The following is a 25924-nucleotide window of genomic DNA, read 5'->3' on the forward strand; positions in this document are numbered from 1 at the left end:
CTCAATTCTCTGCTCCATGCAGTGTCTATGGAAACACCAGAGATACACAAATACGGTACTCAAGTACCCGCTCCAAGCACTGTCTATGGGAGCACCAGAGGTACATAAGTACAACACTCGTATATCTACAGCACTTCCATAGACAGTGTGTGGATTGCATGCTGACCCCAGTGCTCCATGCACAGGGAGAGCCGTTTTGGAGATAGCATTGGGTGGCAATCAGACACTTATCCCTTTTCCTGTATATTTAACAGAAACACTTATTTTACCTATAAGGAAAAAAGGTCAGAGGATGGCGTCTTGTGCGTTACCTAAAATATAGGGATCCCCCTTAGAGGGATTTTGCAGGTTCTATAGATTAGCCGCTCACTTTGAGCATAAGAAAAGTACACCTATCACCCCTTTTACAGTACATAGTTTTCAGAGGGGGTCCATTCAAGCCAGAAGGTCTCAGGAACAGCCGCTGGTTGTCTTGTATAAGTACTGTGCACAGGCAAAGAAAGGAGCTCAGAATCCCCAAAGAATTGGCAGGAAGAGTGGAGGTATAGAAACAAATGAACTTTTATTCTATACACCAATGACTCTTTGGTGGCTATGTTTGTTTGTTCATTTGAATGAATATATAGACAGCAAACGGTATGTAAGTAGTATGCCATTCTGAGGATGGGGTACAAACCACGAAACCCGTCATTGGTGTATAGAATAAAAGTTACTTTGTTTCTATATCTCCATGCTTCTTTGGGATTTCGATCACCTGGAATAAAGGTAATTTTCTTTGCCTGTATACACACTTGATTTATAACTTGTTACTTGATTATAAATTCCCTCTTGTATCCAAGCTTCCCGATAAAGTACCGTGCTCCATGACAACAGTTCTGGTGCTATGCCACCATTAGGTCAGGGTTGTCATAGGAGACACTGGGAGAATTAGTTTTCCCCATTTATTCTCCTGCACTATGCGTCTTACTGATATAACTACCTCGGTGTCGTGATGCCACCCTCTCCTTGTGTCAGATGGGGACACATTGTCGAGTAGTGTTGGGCAATATATTTTTTTAATCTTTTTTGCTTTTTACAGTTCTTCAGTCCCAAAACACGTCTTTTGCCGGCCAAAGGCAACATTTATCTTTTAGTTTTATAGAACATTTTTTTTAAAGGTTAATGTATAAATAAAAAGGGTATAAGTAATGGTTATACCAACCCACAGAGATGAAGTCTTGGGAAAATGCGACAAGTCACAGGTTTCCGAGGGGCTACATCTTCTTGGAATAGGTCATTATATACTTGGAGAAACGTTAATAACTATAGGCCGCTGGCTTTTCCTACATTTGGCACTTCCTCGGCTTTACGACCTTAACCTTTGACACAAGTCATTTATTTTTTGTAAACTTCTGCTCCCTAAACTGCTTTCTGCATATGGATTTCTTCTCCCTCTCTAGCTATAAACTGTATTATAGCCTAAGGATGTCCTTCTGGCAGTCTCCGAGAGCTTCTTCACAATATTTATTAATAACTGGATTTTAACTATTTACTGCACAATCTCCACATTCATATCATAGTTCATGCAGCCATGTATCTATCTTTCTACTTGTGGTAATACTGTTGTAAGATGCATAACAGTCAAGGCTAAAAATAAGTCCAAATAATGTTTTCCTCTCAGACTATGTTCACACACAGTAGTTGTTTTTGTTTTTTATACTGAGTTCTAATGAAGTCAATAGAAAAACAGCAGGTACTTTACATTTTTTTCCAGTTTTTGCCCCCCAAAGAATGGTTGGTTGCAAATTGCATGAAAGCGTTTGCTTTATTTAAAAATTGGTCAAAAAAGCATCTGAACAATTGATTTAAAAAATCGTCAAAGTACAAAAAATGACTTTTTTCTTTTAAGGCTCAAAAGCCTTTTTGACATTGATACATCCGGCACTTATCCAATGTAGGGACTAACTAGAGATGTATATCTTAGGGTAGATCATCAAGTAAGCAGGGAAAGAGGCTGCTCAGGGTTGCACATATCTCTGCCTGATGTGACACTTCTATTGGTTATTGTGTTGTATGTTGCAATCGTGGATTACACACAACATGTATATTATCTATAAGACCTATTGGGTTATTTGTGAATAATCAAATAGGCCATAGGGGCAAGGGATTAGCTCCAATGCCACCTCCAAATGTGGTTGTCTTCTGCTGATCCTTTGGGTTCCATTATTATGTTTGAGCCTGTGCCCACCCTTGGATTCCCTAGTGGTTTTCTGGGCTAGACAGACCCTGGTGGATCTTGTTTGAACCTGTTTTCTGTTTTGTGGACTTTTAACGTATGTTTTGGATTTTTTGTAGGGTGCTGTATTTCCTTTTGACATCAGTGTCGTAACCCCTAAAACCGTATAAAACCCACCCCTTTTATTTTTGGGTGTTTCCTATAAAGAGCATAAAAAAATAATTAATGTGCCTCTGAATGTGCGAAGGGGCTTTAAATACAGACCTAAAGGATTCCGGCAGAGAATTCTGCTCATGCTCCAGTGTTCAGTACATGTTCTTGTCTCATTCATTACAGTCTTTTTCTTCTACTGTGTGTATCTTTGCCTCAAGCCCTGGCTCAGAATTGTCCACATTTATTTTCATCAATGCAAATGTAGTTTTAGGTTTACTGGGAATGTAATTGTGTTATTATTAACCATGTCTGGTCTGGACGGATCTTTGGAAAAAGGTGTTGTATATCCATCAGGCCATGTATTTAGGTGCATTTTAGGGGACAACATCTATTATGTTTTTCCGTAAAAGAGTATTGTCTTATTGCTGAGACCCCCTAAGCCCCCCTCCCCCCCCCCCTCTGGTAAAATTACAGAAAAACAACAGTTTTTGGCTTCCTGATCACTTCAAGCATCTGCAAGCAGGCCGGAGTGTGCTGAGGAGCCATCTTATGGAGATGGGAATACACCTTTATTAGGGTACTTGGGAATGGGTTTTCTTAACCTGAAATCCCAGGGGTTTGCCAGGACTTTAATGTTGAGACATATACACGTAAAGCAGAGGAAGCGGTGGCACTACTGGGACATGCAAATGATCACGGTCTGCTAGGATAACTGGTAACTGACTTGGTCCCGATATATGGGGTGCGTAGAATAAAGTCACTTAGAAAGACTGTATACGAGAAGAATAAAGAAACGCACTCAACAATCCGGGGACATCAAATTGCAGCTTTATTTGGAGGAACTCAAGACATCAAGAGACGATGAACATGCAGCGTTCCTAAGCAGCAGGAAGTCAGGTGAGCGGGCGAGTGGAACGCACCTGCGTTCCACTCGCCCACTCACCTGACTTCCTGCTGCTTAGGAACGCTGCATGTTCATCGTCTCTTGATGTCTTGAGTTCCTTCAAATAAAGCTGCCATTTAATGTCCCCGAATTGGTGAGTGCGTTTCTTTATTCTTCTCGTATACAGTCTTTAATGTTGAGAGGTTATCCTAAAGTCTATCCTCTATGGGGGCCCAGCTTTCCGGTGGGCTCAGCGTCTACGCAGGCTCAGCATCGTACACAGGACTATGGCTGTGCCTGGTACTGCAGCTTTATACCATTCATGTGAGTAGGACCAAGTTGTAGTTCCAGAAACAGCCTCAACCATATGTACAGAATTGTATCTGAGTAAACAATAAAGGGTAAATCGCACTGTACACCCCTTACTCTTTAACTGGCATGGTGTCAGAAGAATGACCCACAGAATAAAAAATGGTCTTTAAACTGCGGCCCTCCAGATGATGCAAAACTACAGCAACCAGCACGCCCGGACAGCCAATGGCATGCAGTTTTGCAACAGCTGGAGGGCCATAGTTTGAAGACCACTGGTGTATCCTAATAATATGCGAGATCCATATGGTACCAGGAGCACACTCATCATGGTCCTTTAGGTTCCTGAGATGTAAGTACAGTAGAGATGGACCGTCTGAAATCGTCTGTATTTGTAGCCATCATTTAGTTTTTGAGGATACTGCTTGGGCCCCTTGGCTCGGGCCCTTTTTGTACATGCAGTACTATGTATTGTTTATTGTGCTGAGACACTGATGTATCTTCTATAGCGCCATAATAAAACATGAATCATTGCTTTTGTTAAACCAAAGCCGCTTCCAATTTCACACCGAGAGTCAAGTTGATTTACGTTCGGCACAAAAATAAAGGATTAGAGGACATGAAAACGCTCGGCACCCATAGGATGAAATAGTCTTCGGGCTCCACACTGAGCATGACAAAAGGCACTGTTATTTCACAAGTGTTCTCATCATCTCCTCACTCTCCAGAGTACACTGACCCATTTCACAACAGAATAATTAGCCTTTCAGGCACTGCCATGTTTCTATTAAATATATATAAGCTCGCCAGCAGACATTTACTTACCTAGGCTTTGTAATGATACACTGGAAGATTTCTGTTGCTTCACTTTTATTTTTTTTTACTTTTTTAGCTCAACAAAAGCTACGTGGAAATGTTCAGTTCTTTGATTAATCCCATGTATCATGTGGAGGTAGCCATACCATTAGGGCCTTCAGTAAATGAATGTGTTTGATATCCTTCTATGTAGACTGTAACAAATAATTCAGTATTCTTTGATATTAGCCATATTTTTTTGAACTGTTAGAAAACTTGTCGAGTCTCTTTGAGAAAGGGAAGACTTACCGTATTGCCAGAAGAGCAGGGGAGTCTCCAGTTCCTTCACTTCGCTTGCTTCACTTACTGTTGCTGCTGCAGACTGCCTAAGGACATTGTTTGCAGTGGCTTCTGGGAGTGAAAAAAGAATTAAAACCAGGGCTCAAGTTCTGCAGGAACCCATGGGAATGGAGTTTCTGCACTTTTTCAACAGCAGGAACACTGTTCCCATTAACAAGAGTCCTGCAGGACCAGCCCTTGAGTGGAAATCTTGGGTGAGTTCCCAAACGTATTTCCCAGGACTTGATCCCTGATTAAAATGGGTCTGGTATGGGGTCTATTTATTCAGGAAATATAGTTTGGAATGTGTAATTAGAAGTCTGGGCTAGGATCTGTATTTTGGGGTCCGGTCATGGGTCTTTATTTGTTAAAAGATCTGGTCTCTGGTGTGTATTAAGAAGTCTGTTCTGGGGTCTGGATGATAGGTGGGGTTTATTTAGGAAGTCTGGTTTGTTTATGGTTTAGAGTTTGGTCTGTTGTCTGTATTTGTTTAGGGGTCATTGGGGAGGTCTGTATCTGTTTGAGGGTCTAGGGTTTGACTTTAGTGAGAATAAAGTCACCATTTGAGAAGACAAAACTAAAAATATTTGCTAATACTAAACAATTATGTGACCCTGAACGATATTTCTTATTTTACTTAATTCTTGCTGGACATTATACAATATCAGCTCGTTCTGCTAACCATCCTGGCCTGTTTTTTTTTTTTCCAAGAAAAGGCAAATCTTGGGCTAAATGGAAAAAATACTCTTTTTGAAGACTGGTTGTAGACTTGGGCCACTTTACAGGAACGTTATAGATATTGACATTGACATCCACTTGAGCGATCATCTATGGAAAATATTAACTTCTCATCAGGTCAACAACATGAAAGCTATATTGACTAGTCTTATGGCTAATCATACTATATAGCATTTTCCATGAACTAAGGCTAATTCTGGACTTTTGCCTGAAATTGCCTGTTGAGACTCTAGAATTACACTTTTGCCGAGGTGAACAAGTAATCTTTAAAAGCACCAAACTGGAAAAACATTGAAACTTATCTGTATATTCTACTACTGTATAGTTGTATAAAATTCAACAAGAGATTTTAGGCAGATTTCCAATTTCAGAATTGTGCCATATAGTTATGAAATCTGACATAGTGTTTTTGAATACAATATGGACAAGATGCAATGAGGCCTGTTCGGTGGAGAACATTGAGGCCAACAGTGACGACTATAAACTAGAAATAATTAATTTCCATAAGATCTTGAATGAATCTGCGCTTGGGTCTGCTAGATTGTAGTGACATTGTTGCTCTGATATTGCTCATCTCCATGCAAAGCCTATGACATCAGGATTCAATCCGCAAGGTAGGTCCTCTTCTGAGCGCTATGTTTCAACTTTCAATTGTTTCTGAATATGCTAAGGTCATCTCAATGCTTCCATTACCCACCTTTCTGCCCCACTTTTCCTTTGTCTAGAGAGCTGTGGCCCCTAATGATTTAAAGGAAAGAGCCTTTTACTTTGCAATTCTTATTTATCTGATCTGGTTGGAGGTGGATTGTTTGTTCCAAGAAATTAATTACACAAACTGTAATTGATTTGTTTATAAATAATTGTTTCCATTAAATATAATTGCCTTGCATTGATGTACGCTGAATATTAACTTTTCTGCAAATACACGCGAGCCAAGATCTATTGTTCCCACAGGTCTTTAATCCTTTTGAAACACAACCTGCTCATACTGTGCCTCATAATGTAATGTTTACATGGTAAGACCCAAAAGCACTGAATAGAATTTGCAAATGGACAAGTATTGTAAAGCCTTGCTACTTTCTTTTTTCTTTCCTAAATGTATTAACAATAGCAATTTAATGACATTGTGTTTCATTCCCGCTCGTATGTATATTGTTTCCTTGAAGGTTCTGATTTGTGCTTTATTGCCCAATTTTGCTGTATTTTTATTTATTTATTTTGTGGGATTATTTCTTGTTGCACTTGGTGTCTGTGGCCTCTTTTACCGTCCAGTCTTGCCAAATATAAGATTTAACTACCTATATATCTTTATAAAGATGACAACCATCACACAGTTACATGTTGGTGCTATCCTGCGGCAACCAATCGAATTCATATTATCCATTATGTGGTGCAGTCGAAAGTGGATCTTGAGGTCTGATCTGAGTGGGCCTATAAGCCCTTTCCACTGATCAAAGAGTTCATTGATAGACCTCCAAAACATTCAAATTGGCTGATTGTCCTACATTAAGTGACACAGGTCCACTGATGTCACTATTCTCAAATTATGATATATATATTATTCATTATATGGTGCAGTCGAGAGTGGATCTTGAGGTCTGATCTGAGTGGGCCTATAGGCCCTTTCCACCGAGCAAAGAGTCCATTGCAAGACCTCCAAAACATTCAAATTGGCTAGGGCATTTTTGGAAATGTTTGATTGGTTACTATGGTGAGCACTGGTTGTCCAAATTTTCTCCAATTGTTTATTCTTCAATTTCTACATTATAAAAGAAACAAAGTAAGAAACAAATAGCTCAGTCTTAATTGGAACCCTGGCAATGTCTGTCTTCTCTGTTCTGCAGAAATGTTGAAGGAACTGAACCAGCAGCGCAGATCGAAAGAGTTTACAGACCTGAAAATTATTGTTGAAGGAAAAGAGTTTGAAGTCCATCAAAATATTCTAGCTTCCTGCAGCTTGTATTTCAAGGACCTGATTAAAAGGTTTGCCTCCCTTCCAGCTGTGATCTGGTCTGTTCTTTTGTAGGGCGCATATGTGTGGCTTTATTTTTTATTTTTACATTTTTTTATTTTACATTTTTTTGTTTTTTTCCTTCCCTTTCTTACAGGTCTGTGAAGAATGAATCTCCTTGTCACAGAGCCAGTAGCCATTCTTTCCAGTTTTCTTGAATGTACTTTTTCAAATTGAAATCCTTGAACACTTTTTGTCAGACTCCTGCAAAGCAATTATTTCTGGTGGCCAAGTTTAGCATCTACCACCCACATGAAGGCTTTTCTTTCCCCCGTTCCTGCCTTAAGATAAAACATCCGCCTGACTCTCTAAAGGTTAAATGCATGGCCCCGGCATTGCCATAATTAGAACGTAGATCTGACTTTGTTAGCGTCATGCCGATTATTTAGACAAACAACAAAAACAGCGAAAGCACAAAAACAACGTTCAGAATAAGTGACACTAAAAGTCCTTTCCAGGTCCCTAGCTAATTTCCTCTGTAGCCAATTTATAGAATAATTCTGCAGTCATATTCTATCGCTGAACTTAGTGCAACCCCCACGCATGAAATTAATTGTCTTTAGCGAAAAAAATATATATACAGATAGCATCAAAAATCAATCGTATGTTCCCTTAATTAAGTGTAATATCTGCCTAGAAAAAGCTATTACTGACAGCAAGGTCGGATCGTGTAGACAGAAGCTGTTATCTCCCAATGACATTTTTTTTTCTTTGTAACCCATTGAGGAATGTTTGTTTTTATTTCTCATTACCCAGTTTTATGTTTTCAACATTTTTTATTTTTTTTTACAAGATTCGCTGAAAAAAAAATACAACCTAGGTTAGAATAGAAAGATACAGTAGAAAAAAAATTCTTTAAATAGCGATAACACCTATTTTTTTCTCAAGTTTTGAAAAAAATTAACCCTCGTGCATTCTTTGCTTTGCAGCGTGGCCCTGAACTGAGTGCCAGAGCAGGAGGGTGGTGGCCGTGTGCCGTGAAGACATCATTTATATGTTACCATTGCTTGCTATGAGAAATACTGCATTTCTTCAAACTAACACTGTAGAAGTGACGTTTCCCTTTCAGGAGATTGATGCATCTGGTCCCTATTTTATTTTTTATTTTTTTTATATATATATCTATTCCTGTGACTGTTCTAGATAGATGTGTGTGTGTGTGTGTGTGTGTGTGTATAAAATGTGATATGGTTCCATTGACTGTATTAAATTTAACTCTGTTTTGACGTTACATATAGTTGGCCTTTGATGGTGTATGTTTTTGTGAGTATAAAAATGGGGGTGATAGAGTTTTTTTGTCTGTTTGTTTTTGTTTTTATCAGTTTGGATAATTCCCTGTGACCCTATGTTTTGTTTGGCTGTGTTTGGGGCTTAATATTCACAGCAGCGCCTGATGGTTGTTATCACCTAAAAGTACAGAGGCTACTTATTCAATAGATAATAGCAATGGATGGAGCCCTCTAGCCTTTTCTGTTAAAAAAAAAAATCTTCCCGCTCCTCTGTGTTTATGCTTTTGAAATTCAATTTATTTTATCACTTAGTGGATGAAATTCATCACTCTTCCCAGTTGAAAAATATATTGGTACATTTATCTAGCCAGCCCTCTTCAAAATAGTTGGAAGTTTTGTCAGAATTGGTCTAATAGCGGCCCAGAATTTTTATTTTGTTTTTGTTAAAGGGGTACTCCGGCTCTAAGACATTTTATCTCCTATCCAAAGAATAGGGGATAAGATGTCTGATTGCGGGGGACCCCTACAATTTAGCATGCAGCACCCACCTGTGAGCACTGTAGGAAGCGCTGGATGATCAAGTCTTATACCTCCCGACCATGGGGACAGAGTATTGTGATGTCACGACTCCGCCCCCGTGTGATGTCAAGCTCCGCCCCCCCCCAATGCAAGTCAATGCGAGGGGGCGGGGCGTGACATCACACGGGGAAGAGTGGAATGGAAGAGTAGGCCCAACGCTGCCTTTACTACCATGTCATTTTAGGTAGAGATGAATTTGACATATTTTAGAGTCCTTTTTCCTAATACAGAACCTGTATAGACATAGTAGTGAAATCCAGTCTACCTGCAGCCACCACTAAATTGAGCTTAGGAGCTTACTGCATACTGTTCGTGCATTGGAAGCAATAATAAAAAGTATGCAATAGGCTCTGACTAGAAGTTGCTAAAGGGAACCAAAATGTTATCATTTAACTATATGTCTGCATATTAAAGCATAGAATTTTTGTCCTATTTAGATTTTAACAAATAATGCTAAAAATTCACTGGAGACCACCCAGTTGACTCATGGATTGGGAACCATTAATGTGATGACAAGTTCCCTTTTAGTTGGGACCCATATTCATCAGACATTTATGGCTTTTAATGCACAAAAAATTAAAAATACAAAGCTCAATATTAATAATGGCTGAACAAAATAATAATAATAATATTTCAAAATAATTCAAATATTTCATATATAATGTTAAAGTCACATTGAAAAATAGTTGTAAACACGTGTACAGTAATACATTTGTATTAAAATTATTGGAAAATATGTTGCTGACATTTTTTCATGAGGTAAAAATGTATAAAAACAATTGCACCCTAATGTTTCTTTGAAATGTTACAACAATGAAATTGTCTTTAATGTAGACCTCTAGAAAAATCTTCTACTATGTTCTAGGTGTGCAGAATGTTTCCTATAAATTTAGCTCAGTTTACTGAATAAAAAAGATAAATAGTTAGAGGGTTACTGCGGGGGAAAACTTTTTTTTTTTTTTTAAATCATCTGGTGCCAGAAAGTTAAACAGATTTGTAAATGACTTCTATTAAAAAATCTTAATCCTTCCAGTACATATTAGCTACAGAATACTACAGAAGAAATTGTTTTCTATTTGGAACACAGAGCTCTGTGCTGAATCACGAGCACAGTGCTCTCTGCTGACATCTCTGTCCATTTTAAGAACTGTCCAGGGTAGGAGAAAATCCCCATAGCAAACATATGCTTCTCTGGACAGTTCCTAAAATGGACAGAGATGTCAGCAGAGAGCACTGTGCTCGTGATATCAGCAGAGAGCTCTGTGTTCCAAAAAGAAGATAATTTCTTCTGTAGTATTCAGCAGCTATTAAATCCTGGAAGGATTAAGATTTTTTAATAGAAGTCCTTTACAAATCTGTTTAACTTTCTGGCACCAGTTGATTAAAAAAAAAAAAAAAAAAGTTTTCCACCGGAGTACCCCTTTAAATCTGGGTGATATAAAATTTCACTGTATGAAAAACCCTTTTCTTTCTTCACAAATAGAAACATTTCCATGTGACTAAGCATAAAAAAATATATTTTAAAACTATTATTATCATTTTATTATTATTATTAGTATTATATACCTATGTGCTGGTGTATCACCTTCTTTGTTTTGTCAGTACTGGTTCATTCTCATGGCCCTATGAACATTTAAAGCGTAGAGGTCCTAGCGATCGCACCGCCAGATTTTTGCAGATCAGCTAGTTATCGTGATCGGCTAGTTATGGGATAAAGGATAGCTTTTGATGATGAGAATATCTCTTTAAAGGGGTACTCCGGTGAAAACCTTTTTTCTTTTAAATCAACATGTGGCAGAACGTTAAACATATTTGTAAATTACTTCTATTAAAAAAATCTTAATCCTTCCAGTACTTATTAGCTGCTGAATGCTACAGAGGAAATTCTGTTCTTTTTGGAACACTGATGACATCACGAGCACAGTGCTCTCTGCTGACATCTCTGTCCATTTTAGTAACATGCATAGCAGATGTATGCTAAGGGCAGCTTGGTGGCTCAGTGGTTAGCACTGCTGCCTTGCAGTGTTGGGGCCTTGGGTTCAAATCCCAATAAGGACAACAATACATAAAGCATTATTATTATTATAATAATAACATCAGCAGAGAGAATTGTGGTCGTGATGTCATCATTTCCTCTGTAGTATTCAGCAGCTAATAAGTACAGGAAGGATTAGGATTTTTTAATAGAAGTAATTTACAAATATGTTTAACTTTCTGCCACCAGTTGATTTAAAAGAAAAAGGTTTTCACCGGAGTACCCCTTTAAGGCCACTCCATTCATTAAAAAAAATCTGATTTTGATCCATTTTTTTTATTTGAATATTTTGAAACACTTGATATTTTTCATACATAAATTTTTTTTTTTTTTTTTTTTATTCTTTTGTTTGTGCATCACAGAGTATTAGGGAAAAAAATCCAAGAAATGTAGTAAGTTCCAGATGGAAAATATGTTTGAAGATTCTGTGAAAGTAAATTTTAGCATATTCAGTAAGCTGTCACATCTGTCTTCTTCATAAGTTTTCTTCTTAAAGAAAAAAATGAATGAAATCTTGAATTTGTGTTCTATTATTTCTATTGAATAACTGTTACGCCTAGCGCTCCGGGTCCCCGCTCCTCCCCGGAGCGCTCACGGCGCCTTTCTCCCTGCAGCTCCCCGGTCAGCGCTGACCGGGAGCGCTGCCCTGTCATGGCCGTTGGGGATGCGATTCGCACAGCGGGACGCGCCCGCTCGCGAATCGCATCCCAGGTCACTTACCCGTTCCCGTCTCCTGCGGTCATGTGCTGGCGCGCGCGGCTCCGCTCTCTAGGGCGCGCGCGCGCCAGCTCCCTGAGACTTAAAGGGCCAGTGCACCAATGATTGGTGCCTGGCCCAATTAGCTTAATTGGTTCCCATCTGTTTCCTGGCTATATCTAGTCTCCTCCCTTGCACTTCCTTGCCGGATCTTGTTGCCCTAGAGCCTAGTGAAAGCGTTTTTGTGTGTTTATACCCTGTGTACCAGAACTACTGCTATCTCCCCTGACTACGAACCTTGCCGCCTGCCCCCGACCTTCTGCTACGTCCGACTTTGCTTCTGCCTACTCCCTTGTACCTCGCCTATCTTCAGCAGCCAGAGAGGTGAGCCGTTGCTAGTGGATACGACCTGGTCACTACCGCCGCAGCAAGACCATCCCGCTTTGCGGCAGGCTCTGGTGAAAACCAGTAGTGTCTTAGAACCGGTCCACTAGCACGGCCCTCGCCATCCCTCTCTGGCACAGAGGATCCACCTCCTGCCAGCCGGCATCGTGACAGTAGATCCGGCCATGGATCCCGCTGAGGTTCCCCTGCCAGTTGTCTCTGATATCGCCCGACAGATCGCCCATCTAACCCACCAGCTGTCGGAAGTGTCCACCATTGTGCGCCAACATTCGCAACTTCTTCAGCAATCATCTCCTTCGCCAGCTCCTGCACCTCCTCCGCTGCGAGTGGCCACTCCTAGCCTCCACCTGTCCTTGCCGGACAAATTTAATGGGGACTCTAAGTTTTGCCGTGGCTTTCTTTCGCAATGTTCATTGCACCTGGAGATGATGTCGGACCTGTTTCCCACTGAAAGGTCTAAGGTGGCTTTCGTAGTCAGCCTTCTGTCTGGAAAAGCTCTGTCTTGGGCCACACCGCTCTGGGACCGCAATGACCCCGTCACTGCCTCCGTACACTCCTTCTTCTCGGAAATCCGAAGTGTCTTTGAGGAACCTGCCCGAGCCTCTTCTGCTGAGACTGCCCTGTTGAACCTGGTCCAGGGTAATTCTTCCGTTGGCGAGTATGCCGTACAGTTCCGTACCCTTGCTTCAGAATTATCCTGGAATAATGAGGCACTCTGCGCGACCTTCAAAAAAGGCCTATCCAGTCGCATCAAGGATGTGCTGGCCGCACGAGAGATTCCTGCCAATCTGCAAGAACTCATCCATCTAGCTACCCGCATTGACATGCGTTTTTCTGAGCGACACCAAGAGCTCCGCCAGGAAAAAGACTTAGATCTCTGGGCACCTCTCCCACAGTATCCGTTGCAATCTACGCCTGGGCCTCCCGCCGAGGAGGCCATGCAAGTGGATAAGTCTCGCCTGACCCAGGAAGAGAGGAATCGCCGCAGGGAAGAAAATCTCTGTCTTTACTGTGCCAGTACCGAGCATTTCTTGGTGGATTGCCCTATCCGTCCTCCACGCCTGGGAAACGCACGCACGCACCCAGCTCACGTGGGTGTGGCGTCTCTTGGTTCCAAGTCTGCTCCTCCACGTCTCACGGTACCCGTGCGGATTTCTGCTTCAGCCAGCTCTTCTCTCTCAGCCGTGGCCTGCCTGGACTCTGGAGCTTCTGGAAATTTTATTCGAGAGTCCCTAGTGAATAAATTTCGCATTCCGGTGACCCGTCTTGTCAAGCCACTCCACGTTTCCGCGGTCAACGGAGCCAAGTTGGATTGCACCATACGTTTCCGCACGGAGCCCCTTCTTATGAGCATCGGATCTCATCATGAGAGGATTGAACTTTTGGTCCTCCCCAATTGCACCTCGGAAATTCTCCTTGGACTTCCCTGGCTTCAACTTCATTCCCCTACCCTGGATTGGTCCACTGGGGAGATCAGGAGTTGGGGGTCCTCTTGTTCCAAGAACTGTCTAAAACCGGTTCCCAGTACTCCCTGCCGTGACCCTGTGGTTCCTCCTGTATCCGGTCCCCCTAAGGTCATTAAGGACTCTGCCTGCCACAGGAAATGCCCCTCCCCCCCTCCCAGTCCCGTCAGGCAAGCCTCTGTGCCACCCCATGGCCCCCGTCCTGGTGTCACACTGCCCCGTGCCAGGTCTCGCCCTCTGCCCTCTCTCCCCATTCCTACTCCTGCGGTTCTGCCTGCCGTTGAGGAATCCCTCCTTCCTTTCCCGGTGTCCTCATCCCAGGGGAGGCAGTTACCCGATAAAGAGAAGGGGAGACCTAAGGGGGGGGGTACTGTTACGCCTAGCGCTCCGGGTCCCCGCTCCTCCCCGGAGCGCTCACGGCGCCTTTCTCCCTGCAGCTCCCCGGTCAGCGCTGACCGGGAGCGCTGCCCTGTCATGGCCGTTGGGGATGCGATTCGCACAGCGGGACGCGCCCGCTCGCGAATCGCATCCCAGGTCACTTACCCGTTCCCGTCTCCTGCGGTCATGTGCTGGCGCGCGCGGCTCCGCTCTCTAGGGCGCGCGCGCGCCAGCTCCCTGAGACTTAAAGGGCCAGTGCACCAATGATTGGTGCCTGGCCCAATTAGCTTAATTGGTTCCCATCTGTTTCCTGGCTATATCTAGTCTCCTCCCTTGCACTTCCTTGCCGGATCTTGTTGCCCTAGAGCCTAGTGAAAGCGTTTTTGTGTGTTTATACCCTGTGTACCAGAACTACTGCTATCTCCCCTGACTACGAACCTTGCCGCCTGCCCCCGACCTTCTGCTACGTCCGACTTTGCTTCTGCCTACTCCCTTGTACCTCGCCTATCTTCAGCAGCCAGAGAGGTGAGCCGTTGCTAGTGGATACGACCTGGTCACTACCGCCGCAGCAAGACCATCCCGCTTTGCGGCAGGCTCTGGTGAAAACCAGTAGTGTCTTAGAACCGGTCCACTAGCACGGCCCTCGCCATCCCTCTCTGGCACAGAGGATCCACCTCCTGCCAGCCGGCATCGTGACAATAACCCAAAGAAGGAGAAAGAGAGAGACATCTTTTGATTTATAATGAAACATTTGATAGATGATGCTGAAAAGTATACCAACCGGTTTTGATATTATTTATTTATTTTAACACGCCATTTCTTTTTATTTCCCTTTTTTTTTTGCATCTTCTGTCTCCAAACAAATCTTTTTTTATTCTCTCTCTTCCTATTCTTACAGTACTTTCAAGATTTATCCTTTCTTCATAAAAGGAAACTTTCTTATGAATAAAGCAATAAGGCGGAAAAGTTTCAAAGAAACTCAGTACTTTTTGGGCTACATAAAAATGTCACTTGACAAAAGGGACAACCTAAAAGGATTGTCCAGGATTAAAAGTAAAATTGCAGCTTTCTTCTAGAAACAGTGCCATACCTATCTTGCATCTGGTATTGAAACTTCTCTTTGTTGAAGTGAACAGGGTGCCCGGCTGTGATCCTCTTCCTGTCTGAAATCGTGACACTTGGCCCTGGAATGATGTTATGGCCCAGAGAGTCATACTGCCCCTCAGACAATCACTGGCCGAGGCATTACATTGCTGCGGCAGTGATCGGCTGAACAGCAGTATTTATAACACTAAATAATGCTATGCTGTTTCTTACTCGCTGCGCAGGCTCTATCGGCAAATTGGAGCTGTGTCCTGCACGGAGCAGGTGAGAGGACCTACGACAAACAAACCAATCGGACCCCCACATACATGTTGTGGGGGTGCTGATTGTTTAGGGGGACAGACATTGTGGCACTTAAATTGTTGAGGTTTCGGGGCTGTAGAATCTTTAACGATATACTTTACAGTGCAACAAAGAAGCAGAAGAGTTCTAGCAACCTGTGAGGACCCGAACCCTCACTTATCCAAATTTCTAATATGTCAAATTAGCACAACCGGAGAAGAATGGAAGTGGTTCTTTAAGCTTTATTAAGCTCTGACCAGCCTGACCAGTCTTTGTGTAAAATAAATATAGTAACTGAAATGAAGAGGGTGGCCTCCTGTGCTCTCTTGTTTCCATTAAAGTATTTGGGCCATATACTGTCTGAAGATATTTCTCTGAGCTTAAAATGAAGGATTTGGGGCTAAATCTAATTCCACTATATAAGTTTTATTGTTAAAGGGGTATTCTGGGCAAAAACATTTTATCCCCTATCCAAAGGATAGGGGATAAGATGTCTGATCGCGGGGGGCCCGCTGCTGAGACCCACCGCGATCTCCCTGCAGCACCCGCATTCTATGCAGGTGCTAAATCTCCAGTTTCAGAAACCTCCGGGTTTCCAGGACTGGGGATGGGACGTCACGTCACGCCCCCTCCATTAATGTCTATAGGAGGGGGCGTGACGGCCGCCACGCCCCCTCCTATAGACATTAATGGAGGGGGCGTGGCGTGACATCCCATCCCCAGTCCCGGAAACCCGGAGGTTTCCTTTGGATAGGGGATAAAATGTTTTTGCCTGGATTACCCCTTTAAGAAAAAGGAATTTAAATAAATATAGACCACAGAAATGGCTGTGGGACATGACAAATATGCATAAACAAGTATAAAAAATTATTGTGGAGAAACCATGTTGATAAGGATTGGATATTTTATAGGAAATTTCATGACTTGTATACCAGAGAATCCATTGGCAGAGCTCTAGTGTTAGTTAATTTGCATAATGGCTGCCCTTATTGTAGTCTATGAGAGTTTGCTTGAGTACTGTGGCCCCTAGCAACCTCTTGTTTTGAATCTGTGGAATGTTAGACTCTGGTTGCTATGGGGAACGTATGTGTTCTTATTAAAACTTTCTTTTCTACTTGAACCCAACATATTATAAAATATTTTTCATCCCCCGAATGGACAGCTTTGAAGCCTCAGTTTACATTCTGAATTTCCATTTTGTTTCCCAACCTCCAGGCCACTATTTCTGTGCGGCTGCTGACTAAATAGTTCACAATGATTTCATCTGTAAATAAAATGAATAGGAATCATTCAGACCTAAATGAGGCAATACTTAAATGTTTACTTTGTGTGTATAATAAATTATTCATTAGTCTAGTAAAAAGATAAAAAATAAAAAATAAACTGCAAGCATTAAATTCAGCTCTGCTGGCCCCGGCCTAGGTCTTAATAGCTTTTCTGGAAATCTCAGCTTGAACATTAATTAAGGAGTAAGGTTGGTTTGTAAAACATAAAGATTAGCTAGATAGATAGATAGATAGACATATAGACGGATTTCCAGGGGCGATACCTGGCTGATACCACTATGGTTCCAACAGTGCCCAGGCCCTCACTCTTTAAGTGCCAGCAACCAACCACTGGGCCAGTGCTTAGCTGAGTGGGCACATTTCCTGGGTACGTCACAAGAAAGTGCCAAGCAGAGAGGACCTGGGCACTGTCAAAATGGCAGAGGATGGGGCAAGTGGGTATGCATTATTTATTTTTATTTTTAAAGCACCCTGACCATTTTTAAAAAATGTTTCCTTCCAGGGGCGACCTGGTGGTTTGCCATCTATATGTCTTTGGTAGAATAGAGGTGACTACTTTGGTCTAGACATGAGCCTACTCTGTACCTCCAGTAAAGTGATCTGCTGACTCATCTGTTGCTAGGCGACACCTAATGCCCTTTTACCTGGACCGATTATCGGGCACATGAGTATTCCTAGGAATACTGGTTCCCAATAATCGGCCCATGTTAAAGCACCAGAAATCAGCTGATGAGATGATAGTATCTTTTTCAGCAAAATAAATTATTACTATCGGCATTTGTCCTTACGGCCCAGCACCCTTGTGAAGATGTAGCAAAAAAAGAAGTGACGATCAGCACTTGTTTTCTGTTGGCCCGTCTTAAATACTATGGTGCAGATTTATCAATCTGTCTGGGGATGCAAACTGGCATCCCCAGACAGATTGTTGCTCATAGCAACCAATCACAGCTCAGCTTTCACAAGCACTGGAAAAATAAAAGCTGAGCTGTGATTGGTTGCTGTGGACAAATAAGACAGTTTGTGTCCTCAGACAGATTGAGAAATTGGCCCAAAGCCTCTGATGTGTTTAATTTTGCTTTCCATGAAACATCACAGACATTTATGACATGTTCATTGGAAATACCTTACCAGTCTTATCAGTAGGGGGGTCTAACTGCTTTGGATGCCCACCTATCCCAAAACACATGCATGTATGGTCAAACACATGCATGCATGTATAGTCAGGTGCATAGCTATAGGGGTGTGGAATTAGCAGTCACACCCAGGCTCTTGTGCATGAGGGGCCTTCTACCACATAACAACACACTAGAAAGTGCACACCATTGAGTACACACTAGAAAGTGCACACCATTTAAGTATCAGAAAATCTTTATTATGCAATCAATACACAAAAATATCACACACAGAATAATAGGGGAACAGTTTAAAACCAATTAAAAGAGCTCACAAAGAGCATCAGCACAACCCTGGAGAGGGGTCATGAACCCCCTCCCCTAGGAAAGTGTCCCCGTCCTATAAAATATAACACAATAATGCATCCAACCAGAATTGTATGCAAACAAATACAAGGGATATGTGAAGTACTTATAAAAATAAAATAAAAATGTATAGCAAGGACAGTTGGTAAATGAATCAAAATATATAGCAAAGATGGCAAAAGTAATTTATGAAGTACACTAATAGTAATGCAGCCTGTCCTAAGCAATACACACTTTAAAGATAAGCAGTAGTAATCATAGTAAGCATAAAAATATGTATAGCAGATTGGAAGGAATTGCAATGCAGAGGATGCACGGAGGACGGGGCCACAAAGGAACCATGCGCGTTCCGTTGCTTGCCTAGCGACTTCCTCAGAACCCATTGTGTGGTTCTGTGTGTGGTATTTTTGTGTATTGTGCATAATAAAGATTTAATGATGCTTAAATCTACTCAGTGGTGAGCACTTTCATTCAATGTAAGCTTTTCTAGTGTGTTGTTTAGTCTTTTACACTGAAAGTAGCACCCAACTTTATTTCCGGGTTTGAGCCCCCTTTTCTTTAAAATGAATGGTTTGGTTCTTCTACCACATAAGACGCTGTTATTATAAGTAGCACATAGTAAGGGTATTCTGCTTACAGACTTGTATAGTACATCTACAGGATATTCCAAAAATGTCTGATAGGTGGGACCCAAACCTATTTGTAGAACAAGATCCCTGTGATACTTAGGAGCCACATGAAGGAAGAGACTAAATGTAATACTTTATTTGTATATATGTTTGTCTCTGGGTGTTAAAGTATGGGGTTATTCCAGGATCCAAAGTAATCCCCAATCCTGTGGACTAGCTGATCGGTGGAACCCCCCCAATCCCGAGAATGGAGGACAATTACACCCCAAATTGGCGCCCAGTGCTCCATTAATTTTCTATAGTAGATACAAAAAGAAAAAAAGTCCGGTGCGCACCTCGTGCACATCAACTAGGAGTATAACAAAAACAAGTCAGCATAATAGGGCCAACTGGTTGGACCCTTACCTTGGAATGTTATGCTGAGAGCATAACATCTGTGATGGCTTGTGATAGGTGATGATCGGTTGCAGCCTCCTGGTTCCTCCGGATTTTCTGCAGGAGAGTCCGGTGTAGAGCAGGAAAGAGGTAAGGTCAGAATAACCTTGGAAATAGAACATCAGTAGGGGCGCAGACCTCAGCAAGTGCCGACCAGGACCTGAGGTCCTGGTCAGCACTTGCTGAGGTCTGCGCCCCTACTGATGTTCCATTTTCCAAGGTTATTATGACCTTACCTCTTTCCTATTAATTTTCTATAGGGCTTTCAAAAAAATGGTCCAACCGTTTGGCCCACTCCAATCTCCTATCCAGTGGATAAAGGATAACTTTGGGTGTTGGGATAACCCCTTTAAAGCCTGGTTTCCGCATTATGCTCTAATGCAGTATTCTGAAGCATTTAATCCTGTAGTGCAGTCATCCTCCATTCACGCTGTGGTTATTACAAGAAAGTAGAAACAGACTTGATTACACTTACAGAAAATAGTTCTGAGGACTGGTAATTAGAGGCGCTAATTGTGCGGAACCCTTTTAATGCTGCACTGTTCCCTTCTCATGGGGCATTATTTTTCATGAAATATTCCTTCCCGTACTTGCTTGCTTACTTTACAGGATTTCCTACGAACTCTGCCCCTTAAATGCTTGATGTGTATCGCAAACTCAGAGTAATGCATTTATCAAGGCGATATAAAACGGGTTACATCAAAATCAAATATGAGGAGGAGATTATGTCAGTTCCTGGATGAAGCGTTTAAAAAATAAATATTATTGAATGCTGAGAAAGTTATCCGAAAAGACAGGAACTCTTTGTTTCCAGCTCCGCTAACCAGATGTAGTGTCAAGGAGATGCTTTTGATGTAATTGGCAGTGTACAGACACAACCGGGGTCTTCATTTTTTGTTGACTTCATTTTATTGTTTCTTATTGTTTTTCTTATTTATTATTGTAGTTTATTGTTTTTTGTTATATTGTTTTATTGTTGATCTTCTTTCTGCAGAAGCAAATATATAAGCAAATTTAAGGTTAGATAGTATATCCCCTCCAAGTAAGAAAAATATATATATATATATATATATATCATCACCAGGAAATAGAAGTCCTCCTTCCCAAAAAAGAGCATTTATTTCGATTTACCCTTTTGTCAGATCAAGAAAGATGGATATTATCTGACAACTTTCTTAAAACTTAAAATAGGAGAACAGCCCTAGGGAATTATTTACTGGTTACATTTGATTTACAGTGACAATATATCCTGTATGCTGGTTGTTGACTACAAATCTGAACATGACGACAGGGCCATCAAAACTAGCACCGAGGGGAAAAAATAGTGGCGCTAAATACAGCTGGTAGAAGAGTTTGTTCAACTTTGGAGAGTGACAAATGTCTGGGTGCCATTTTGTTTATCAGTTACTGCTTGTTTAGTCCCCTGGGCTGTCACCGGTTCTGCAGTGTATTTTATTTACACATATACTTTATCAAAACCTGTCCAGAGGAAAAGTTGCTGAGTTGCCCATAGCAACCAATCAGATCGCTTCTTTCATTTTTCACAGGCCTTTTAAAAAATGAAAGAAGGGATCTGATTGGTTGCTATGGGAAACTTAGCAACTTTTCCTCTGGACAGGTTTTGATAAATCTCCCCTATAGTGCAGTGGGGTTTTGGTTTTCGGTGGCTTGTTAGCATAAAGTGATCTGTGATGCCATCTGACCAATCCATGTGTCAGCATCCACCGGAAGCCAATGCAACACTGATTAATCTACCGTTGTTTTCCTTAGTCTCCACCTTCGCTACGTATCTGCACTGCCAGTTCCGGCACTCTATATGCTAATAAGCTGCTGGGCATTCTTTACAGCCCAGTTCTTTATAAGGAAAATGTTCAGGTTCACACTTAGCTGAAAACAGTTCACAGGCCATAGACTTCAAAAATATCCATAGACTATCAAGGGGATGGTAACCACTGCTAAGTTGTCAACAGGGTGTGAACTCTCCCCTAATAACTGAGCGTTATTAGTTCTGACACCATATTTAGTGGGTTGTTGTAAAAACCAACCAGTGGCTACCAGTGGATGCGTGCTGGCAGCTGTATTTTGTCACTGTATAATTCCAGAAAAGCCAACAAGCCACTGGTTGCCCAGGTCACACCTTCAGCCCACAACCTCAACCCAATTGGTATTCTGCAAAGAGGTGAAGAATATCAATTCCCTTTCATAGTGCATCAGTGCAAGGGTTTCAATTAGAATTGACAGCTCTGAATTAGTTAAGCAGGTTCCATCTGTCATACTCAGGTGTCTGCTGCCAACCCTGATATCATGAGGGACATTGACCTGGAGAGTGAGTATAATAAAAGTAACTACATTTCAATACGGATCAGTAATAAACATACCTGCAAAGCAGGACTGGAGGACCCAGATCCTTTACTAATCATTATTAATACAGTTAATACAATTTTTTTTTTATAGTGCTGGAAACCATTCAAGGCCAAGCAGGGCAACAATGGCTCAGGTGCCTACAGGACTCATAAGGTCTAGGGCTTGAGGTAGCAGACACATAAGCCAGGTTAATGTAGCAGGACTAAACCGATTAAAAGCACCAGAATTTATGTGATACATGGTGAGCTAGAATTGGCACAAGGCAGCACTTGAGAGCTTTCACCTTCCTGTCCCAACCATAGGCCAAACTTACATTATGTTTCTTGTTTTGGTATTATTTTGAAATAGTGGGACACAGTTATGCATTTTCTTTATGGCATAATTATGTTAACATTGTATTGTCTATGTTAATTGGCACCCAAGGGGGTATTATTTAGGCTCTATGGGAACAATATTATAACTAGTACTACTGTTTCCCATGTGCCCCCCATATGTTTGCGCTGGGACCTTCACAGACCTGCATATACATGCTCAGTGTCGAAATAATTTTTCTTGGATGAGTTAACAGTCACTGGATGCTTTTGTCCCACAATGGTTCCATATTATGACCAGCACTCAATGGGAACCTATTTGTTCTATATTGTGTGTTGCCCTGTGAGTGAGATTGTATATTCATTGTGTGCATGTGTATGTGTGATTAAACCAACATAGGCTTTTGCGTATTTATATATTCATTAACAGTGACTGTGCGCACCCAACACCCTCTAATTTTTCACACTTTTTTTTACTTCTAATTTACACCTTGTTACAGTAAACTGTTATAGCTCTAGCTAGATTATTAATTCAGCCTACAAGAAAAGCATTATGTTCGGTATAGAAGAACCCGAGACCAAAGACGTTTTCATTTAATTTCCTATCGTCGACTTGTGAAAAATGTAGCCAGCTAGAAATCCATAATGTTAACGTCAGTTCTTTTAGGATGTTGCAGACGTCTAAACAGAGTTCAGGAAAGCATTGTCTATGGTTCGGCCATGTGCTTTGTTAATATCCATATTTTTTCCAAATAACGTCTTGCTTTCCCCCCCCTTCTTTTTTTTTTCTCTCCGTTATCAAACTCTCTTACTATTTGTTTACTCTTTCAGGCCTATCCGGTCGTGACAGTCACTATAGTTTCCCTATGCACTAATGCACACTTCCAAATGCAGGCAATATCTTGATTTCAAATGATTTAGCACTTTATGCAGGAAAACAGACTTGAAAACTCCTTAAGGATGGCTTCTGGCTTCGTGTGGGAGATCTGGGTGACTCCCTCCCTCCCTCTCCCCTCTCCTTGGCTCTCTAACCATTTGTCTGTCTATCTTGTCTCATATTCTGTTTTCAAAGCTGTGTCACTGAGGTCTTTTCTTTTAGTGCCTAAAGGGAACAATATATTTTTAGAACAAAAACGTCTTTTCTTAACATATAACCTTGGAAAAAAAATCAAAAAGTCTGATGAAAGACACCGTTTTATTTTATATATCTTGACGCTATATCAGAGCCTGTTTAAAGATCACAGGTCAAAGCGAGTCGATTCTGAAAAGAAAAGCTAAAAGTATATCACTTTCTCTTCCTATCATACAGCCCAGAGCTGCCAAAGCACCTTCATGCACCAGACGGGGCCTAGAATTTGTCCCCTTGTAGTGCTTTGCTTTTAGTTTGATTGATTTGCTATCTCTTATTCTATCTTTATATTTCCCAGAGCGGCGCAGGCTTCTTTTATATACTTTTTTTTTTTTTACTTCTTTCAACTCTTGCTTGGTCAAACTTTAGGCTAGTATAAATCCACATACCTTAAGCTAAGGGAACATCAAGAGAGAGAGAAAAAATTGGGAATTTAAGACAGATAAAATAAATTAACCCCATAATTCAAAATAGGAAAAAAAAATAATTTTTGGGAAATCCATTGAGTGGTAGCTGCCCCTTTTGCATGATGTGATAGTATAGATTTTTTGGTCGGTGTTGTACAGTACAATAAAGGTGCAACTAAGAAATGGGGCTTGTTACTGTACAGAGACAATTTTTCCAATTTTGAGAAATGGAAAAACTCCTTAGGTCCACCTAACCACAGTTATGACTCAATGATATTATCAGGTTGTATATGGTAGATTAGGTCTCTTTTAGTTATAAGGCCTTGTTGCCTGAAGCAGCTAACCAGAGCTCTTATTTGTTTCCTTAAAGAAAGAAAAAAAACGAGTTCTGATTGGTTGCCATGGGAAATAAGGCCTGTCTTTTCATGACTCCTTGCAATTTTGCTTGATGTTCATGGGACTGAAGACCTGAGTAGTTTAATACAGACTGGTTGCTAAGCACTGACTGTCTGTCAACATCATTACAAGATATATGGTTGTTAAGCAGTGTATATCTAGCAACCAGCTTGTCAGAAATGACCCAAAGCTGAAATGGGGAAAGTTGCCTGACTTCAATGTCACCATGACACTCCCTATGTAATTCTATTAGATTTGAAAAAAATATATAAAAAAAGATACCATAAAACCATCAAGGTAATACAACAAATAATACAAATATAAACAGTAATATAAATAGTACAATAAAATTAAACAGATGGCCCCAAATTATGGTTAGCTTTTTGTGAACATATGTCCATTTGCCATGTTTTATGTAAAGGTATTTCTTTAGGGATTAGGCATTTGGTGCTGGTAATAAAAAGAAAGAACAAATTGTGATATTGAGTCTTTATGTTAATAAGCTGCCTATCAATTGCCATTTTCCTGTTTTTATCAGCAAAACTAGTTATTGGCTGCATAATTCTAATCTCTAATAAGGGAAAGAATGGGCTATGATTAGCAGTAACACTCAACAGCCAATCGGTTATCAGCTTTAGAGAACCTGCAATCAATTTTTGTTTGGTTGTCATATTGTCATATGTTAAAAAAAAAAATGACACCGAACAAAATGAACAATATATAAACCATGACGTTTTTTGAAAATGTACTTTTTCAGACAACAGGAAAATGATCAGAATACAGCAATTTTTTTAGTTTTCAACAATTTTTCCTGGCAATCTAAGAAGCAAATCTTCTTTTCAGTTCAGAAATGCAACAATGTGGCAATTATAGGACAGATAGCTAAGGTGCCCTTTATCCTGCCTTAGCCCTGTATCTTAATGCCCTGGCCAAGACAGAGGGCTTGTTTGTGCCAGGACCTAGTGACCCTAGCTACACCCCTGATATAGGGTGATCTGTGTCCTGCCATATGGTACAAGCTGTAAACAATGCTTCCATTCACATATACAGTGCAGTCATAGTGAAGATATTCTTCACCATAGAGTAGTGAGCAGCAGGTGGCATGCAGAATCCCTATGGTTCCATATTATCAAGCCGTAAGCTCTTTGTGTCTTGTCATATGGTGCTTAGATTTGGTGCCTAATTTTGCCATAGAAGCAATGCAATTAAGGCCCATTTCACATATTTATAATGTAGCTGCTAGATTTAAAGGAAGAAAAGGGAAAATATGAATTCATTACTAGGCAGATTTATGTTTTCAAAAGAAAAATATATGACAACTTGTATAAGAGCAGTAATGGCTGCCCAGTCTGACTGAGGGTCTAATGACCCAAAAACTGACAGCATCATAGCCCCTTATCATTATTGGACATTAGACCCATTATACCCATGATCATTATACCAATAATCATTATAGCCATGATCATTAGAACCATGATCCTTAGACCCATAGTCATTTGACCCATGATCCTTAGACCCATAATCATTAAACCTATTAGAACCATTAGATCCACAATCATTAGACCCAAGATCATTAGACCCATAATCCTTAGACCCATTAGACCCGTAATCATTAGACCCATTAGAGCCATGATCCTTAGACCCACAATCATTAGACCCCTGATCCTTAGACCCATAATCATTAGACTCATTATCATTAGACTCATAATCATTAAATGCATGATTATTAGACCCACAATCATTAGACCTAATAGACCCACGATCAATAGACCCATGATCATTAGACCCATTAGACTCATGATTATTAGACCCACAATCATTAGACCCAATAGTCCCACAGTCATTAGACCCATGATCATTAAACCCATTAGACCC

At 41.0% G+C, this 25924-nt stretch overlaps 1 protein-coding gene across 19 annotated transcripts in view; it reads left to right on the forward strand.

Annotated features, from left to right (window-relative positions):
* The window catches only part of KLHL29 (kelch like family member 29), a 917635-nt gene that overhangs the window by 721909 nt on the left and 169802 nt on the right, over positions 1-25924 (forward strand). For all 19 annotated transcript variants that reach the window (XM_056564303.1, XM_056564304.1, XM_056564322.1 and 16 more), the window contains one exon: positions 7277-7415. In XM_056564303.1, coding sequence (XP_056420278.1) covers positions 7277-7415 — 139 coding nt within the window. The remainder of the gene's footprint in view (positions 1-7276; positions 7416-25924) is intronic.

Source organism: Hyla sarda, chromosome 3, assembly GCF_029499605.1.
Source record: "Hyla sarda isolate aHylSar1 chromosome 3, aHylSar1.hap1, whole genome shotgun sequence".
In the NCBI taxonomy this organism is placed as follows: domain Eukaryota; kingdom Metazoa; phylum Chordata; class Amphibia; order Anura; family Hylidae; genus Hyla; species Hyla sarda.